Consider the following 5,605-nt stretch of genomic DNA (forward strand, 5'->3'; position numbering starts at 1 on the left):
GGGCTCAAGCAATCCTCCCAGCTCAGCCTCCTGAGTAGCTAGGACTATAGGCACATGCCACCACATCCAGCTAATTTTTAAATTTTTGTTAGAGAGGGACTCTCCCTAGGACTCTCCCTATGTTGCCCAGGTTAATGTCGAACTCCTGGTGTCAGGTTATCCTCCTGCCTCGCCCTTCTGAAGTGCTGGGATAACAGGCATGAGCCACTGTGCCCAGCCCTATTTCACTTTTTAAAGAGAGCTAAAAATTTGTTTACAGTGACATCCAACTCCTGCAATGGTATGTTCATTTTCCTAGGAAATAATGATTAACTCCACATTGAATTTCTTTGCCTCCTTTGTTTTTTTGTTCTATCACTATCTCCATAAGCATCAAAAAACTAACTGAGATGATTTAAAAGAAATGGATAGTATTTTGTAAAATACTAGTAATAAAAGTAAATGAGAGCATGTCTCATAATATGAGAGACTTTTTGAAAGGATGTGAAATTCATACGTGGGTGGGGGAAGATTTCTCACAAAGAGTTTAGGATTACAGAAGTAAAGGTTTATTTTTCTGAGAAGGAAAGAAAGAGAGCACAAAAGAGAGAGAGAGAGAGAGTGAGTGAGTGGCCGTGGCACACAAATGAAGGAGTAGAAATGCCAGGCCCCTGCAGGAAAGTCACTTGGAGTTTTAAAGGGTAAAAATGGCTTTTTCCCCTTTGCTTTAGTAGACTGATAACAGAAGCGGCAGCAAAGCTGTTGCAGGTGTTCCTTATTTTCTCTCTTTTCTCTGTGAGGGCGGCTTGTCTGAGTCCTTGGAATCTGGTTTTTGGCAGGAACTGAGGCAGAGTTGGAGCGGGGAGCTCATACCCCTACTGTCTGCTTAGGGATCTTCAAGGCTGAGAAACAACTCTTAGTGATAATGAGTTAGGCCACAGGTGTTTAATTAAATAAAACAAAGGGCAGTTGTACTGTGAGTTTATTTCTCCTTCTGTTTGATAGTTTATTTTCCTCTGTTGATTAATAGGAAAGGCACCTTTCACTTTGGACCTGGATATATTAATGTGACTTCTTTTCTGGGGAATGACTTTTGAGGAATAAAATCTTGCCTTATATTTTGGCATATACGGTATTTGTTTGCATATCTGTCCTTACACCCAAGCCCCATCTCCAGACTGTAAGGCATTTAAAATAAAGCCTGAGGCCGGGAGTGGTGGCTCGCACCTGTAATCCTAGTACTCTGGGAGGCCAAGGCGGACGGATTGCTTGACGTCAGGAGTTTGAGACCAGCCTGAGCAAGAGCGACACCCCCATCTCTACTAAAAATAGAAAAAGGTAGTCAGGCATGGTGGTGAGCACCTGTAGGCCCAGCTACTTGAGAGGCTGAGGCAAGAGGATCGTTTGAGCCCAGGAGTTTGAGGTTGCTGTGAGCTAGGCTGACACCACAGCACTCTAGCCCTGGCAACAGAGCCAGACTCTGTCTCAATAAATAAATACATACATATATACTGAGTCTTATTACATAAATATAAATACAATATTCATAAATATATTTACTAATTATTATCTCTGAGAACATAGCTTATTTGGTAGAGTTTATAGGTATATGTTAAAAGATTGCCTTTTCCGTAACTGAGTTTTTCCAAATAGTTCACTAATAGTATTAACTTTCTGATTTGTATTAATTTGTTCAAGGTATCTAGCAGAGTGGAAAAGAATTATGATGATCTTTTTGATGGAGATGATGCAAGTAATGCTGGTGATTTTCTAAATGACAATGCAGTTGAGATCCCCTCTTTTTCAAAAGGGATTATAAATGATGATGAGGATGATGATGACCTCATGATGGCCTCAGGTCGTCCTAGACAGCGAAGTCACATCCTAGAAGATGATGAAAACTCAGTTGGTATGAATTTGACTTGGTGCATGTGATAATCCACCCTGTTGATTAATGTTTTTGATTTTTTAATTAATGCTATTATTTAAAGTCATTATTGGATTTGTAGAATGTAGCTAACTAAAGCAGTGCTTGGAGGGAATTTTATAGCATTAAATGCTTATGTTAAAAAAGGTTTCGAATCTATGACCTAAGCTTCTGCTGTAGCAAACTAGAAAAAGAAGAAATTAAACCCCAAGCAAGCAGAAGGAAAGAAATGATAAAGAGCAAAATTCAATAAAATTGACAACAGAAAAACTATAAAGTCAATGAAACCAAAACCTCTTTCTTTGAAAAGACCAATAAAATTGATAAGTCTCTATCCTGACTGATTAAGAAAAAGGCAGAAATTACTAATATAAGCAATGAAAAAGGAGTCATCACTATAAATCCTGTGGGCTTACGCTATCCAGTGTGGTAGCCACTAGACACAGGTGGCTATTGAGCACTTGAAACATGGCTAGCCTTGACTGAGACGTGTTGTAACTATAAAATGCAACCAGATTTTGAAAGACAGTAAGAAAAAAATGAATGTAGAATATCTAGTAAATTTTTTATTTTGAGTACATGTTGAAATGGTATTTTAAAAGTAGTATATTATTAAAATTAATTACATGTTTCTTTTTAGTTTTTAAATATAGCTGTTAGAAAATTTTAAATTACATCTGTAACTCACATATTTTGGTATGCCAGCAGTTATTGGTAACAAAAGAATAACAAGAATATTATAACTTTGTCCTCATAAATTTAAGAAGAAATGGACAAATTCTTTGAAAGATACAAACTACCAAGCTAACTGAAGAAGAAATAGATAACCTGAATAGTATTGTATCTATTAAAGAAATTGAGATTATAATTTAAAACCTTCAAATAAAGTGCCTGTCACAACAACTTACATGCTAAAATAACACATTTGAGCATCATCAAGTAAAATGCCAATATACAGTGTTAAGTTGTGCTACATTTAAATCATGGTTTACAGAACAGCAGTCCTCATTGTTTTGGTCTCAATAGCCCTTTACACTCAAAAAAATTTTGAGGACTTCCAAAGAACATTTATTTATGGAGTTATATCTGTTATTTATCAGAAATGTTTAAGTATTTATTCACTTAAAATAACAGTAATAATCTCATGTAAACATGAATAACATTTTTTTATGAAAAACAAGAAAATTTGGTAAGAAGAGTAGCATTTCAGTCTTTGCCATGTCTGGCATAAGAGGACAGGTGGATTCTCTCATCTGCTTTTGGATTAAGTCTATTGCCATATATTGTTTTTGCTTGAAGTATATGAAGAAAATTTGATCTGACACAAATACGTAATTTGGAAAAGGAGACATATTTTAATAGCCTGGTCAGATAATTGTGGATACTCTTTGATACTGCACCAAAACTTAGCAGATGGTAATTTCTTAAAGATTACTTGCAAAGTGGAATCTGAAAACTTCAATGAACTTTTTCAGCTATTTTACATTAAAATCCACTGGTCTCACTTGAACTTTTAATGGACTTTTTAACCACGTTTGATTTTGCAACATATGCATTGGTTTTGTCAAAAATTGGCTCACTGAGGTTTGCAGACCTTCCTAATATTGACATCTCATCCAATATAAATTATATTTGTTAGTATCATCACCAATCTTATCAGAAGTTTTTAAATATTAGAAAGTTATTAAGCTCATAGTGGCAAATAGAAGTTTTCCAATACTTTAATTTTTGCTTGAAAGCTGAAATTTTATCATTGGCAACAAATGCTATCAGTTTTTCTTAAATGACAAGTTCCCTTCATTCATTTCCAAGAAAATGTTTGCCAGATACCCGAGTCTGCATAAGCATAGTTTATCTGGCATTTTTTTTTTTAAAGTAAAGTGGTATTCTGTGAAAAATCACTTAGTTCAGCTTGCAACTCAAACAATTGCACAAATGCTTTTTTTCAAGACAACCATCATACTATTTTATGCATACTTCCCATTTTAGCACACAGAACTTTTTTTTTAAATCTGTATAAGGATCAGTATTTAATCACAATATTTTTACTACAAGTGAGTGGTGGTTAACAATGGAATGACTGTTAATATAGTTTCATGCCACTGCCTTGATTCATGCAAAGGCACTGGGAGTTTTGTACCATCACTGCATCTCTTTAACACAGCGAAAGAGGCAAATACCATGTTGGTGTCATCAAATATGAATGGAAAAGTTATTAGATTCCACAATGCTTTTTCTTTTTCCTGGTCATTGGTATTTATGATTCTCTTAAATATAATCCATTGTATTGTAGATGTTACAGTGCTAAAAACTGCTTCTAGTCTTCTCAAAGAAGAGGAGGAAGATGATCAGGAAGGCAGCATTCACAGTCTACCACTTGTAACATCCCACAGGCCATTTTATGAAGGACCCATGCCAACTCCCCGGCAAAAGCCATTCCAGTCAGGTTCTACACCCTTGCATCTCACTCACAGGTTCATGGTAAGCCTTAGTTCTACACTCAACTTCTAAATAGCTTTTCAAGCATTTAATTCTCACTATAGTTGATTTTGTTGGATAAAACATATTTTTAAAAACCTTAATTAAATGGCTGGGAGCACTTTGGTTCATTTATATTTTGTGGTTGATTTATTTTATGGTTAACTCAGTTTTAATCTTTTCAACCTTATAATTGAAATCGTGTTAAATAAAATTCTCCTTTGTAAAATGATATATAATGAACATAAGTAAATATTACTGTATGTCTTGTAATACCTCTTGGCTATACTTCTAAACCTTATTTCTCATATTTGTTGTTATATAGAAGATTATACTGGTTCCAAAACACTAGTTAGAAGGTGTTTTTTAAGAAGGCAGCTACTAGTTTAATATATTCTTAATAGAAGGTGACGAGTACTAAAGGGGAAAAAACCTATTTGTCCCTTTTTCTAACCTCCCCCCCACTAGCACGTAAGCTCTACAATGACAGGTATTTTTCTGTTTGCTTACTGATATGTTCTTAGCATTTAGAATAAAGTATTGCACAGTAGGCATTAAATATATATTTCTTAAATGAATGAATATGTTTGCTTTTTGCCTTAAGTTTGAGCTCTTAAACAGTTTAGTATTTCTGTTCGTTGGCTATTTGAGGTTTTCCACTCTGAGCATTTTCTGTTGTATAGGCCTAGCATAAATTTTTCTGTAAACATTAAGGGTAATATTTAATATTAATAAAACTTTCTCATTACCATCAGTAATCATCAAGTAATGGGTCTTAGTTTTGAGTGTCAATATTTTATTTATAGTTTTATTTGTAACTAATTTTATTAGAAACACTGGGGCCTAAAATATACATCAGTGGAAGACAAGTTTTCCAAATGATACCAAATAGTGTCAATTTCCATTGCCTTAAAATGTGTATGTTTATCCTATGACATTTAGTTGGAACAGAAAAAAAAAATCTGTTTTTTGCATCCATATTTGTAAGTAAAATTTTAGAATGTTTCTTTTGGTCCGTGAGGTGGCTCACGCCTGTAATTCTAGCACTCTGGGAGGCCGAGGTAGGAGGATTGCTTGAGCTCAGGAGTTTGAGACCAGACTGAACAAGAGTGAGACTCTGTCTCTACTAAAAATAGAAAGCAATTAGCTGGACAACTAAAAATATATAGAAAAAATTAGCCAGGCATGGTGCCGCATGCCTGTAGTCCCAGCTACTTGGGA

General features: G+C 34.9%; 1 protein-coding gene across 1 annotated transcript in view; it reads left to right on the forward strand.

The window, feature by feature from the left end:
• Window positions 1–5,605, forward strand: part of WDHD1 (WD repeat and HMG-box DNA binding protein 1) — a 98,724-nt gene that overhangs the window by 44,306 nt on the left and 48,813 nt on the right. The window contains exons 9-10 of the mRNA XM_012663740.1: window positions 1,678–1,888; window positions 4,200–4,387. Of these exons, the coding sequence (XP_012519194.1) occupies window positions 1,678–1,888; window positions 4,200–4,387 (399 nt within the window). The remainder of the gene's footprint in view (window positions 1–1,677; window positions 1,889–4,199; window positions 4,388–5,605) is intronic.

The sequence above is a fragment of the Propithecus coquereli genome, unplaced genomic scaffold (genome assembly GCF_000956105.1).
Source record: "Propithecus coquereli isolate 6110/MARCELLA unplaced genomic scaffold, Pcoq_1.0 Scaffold83, whole genome shotgun sequence".
NCBI classification, from domain to species: Eukaryota; Metazoa; Chordata; class Mammalia; order Primates; family Indriidae; genus Propithecus; species Propithecus coquereli.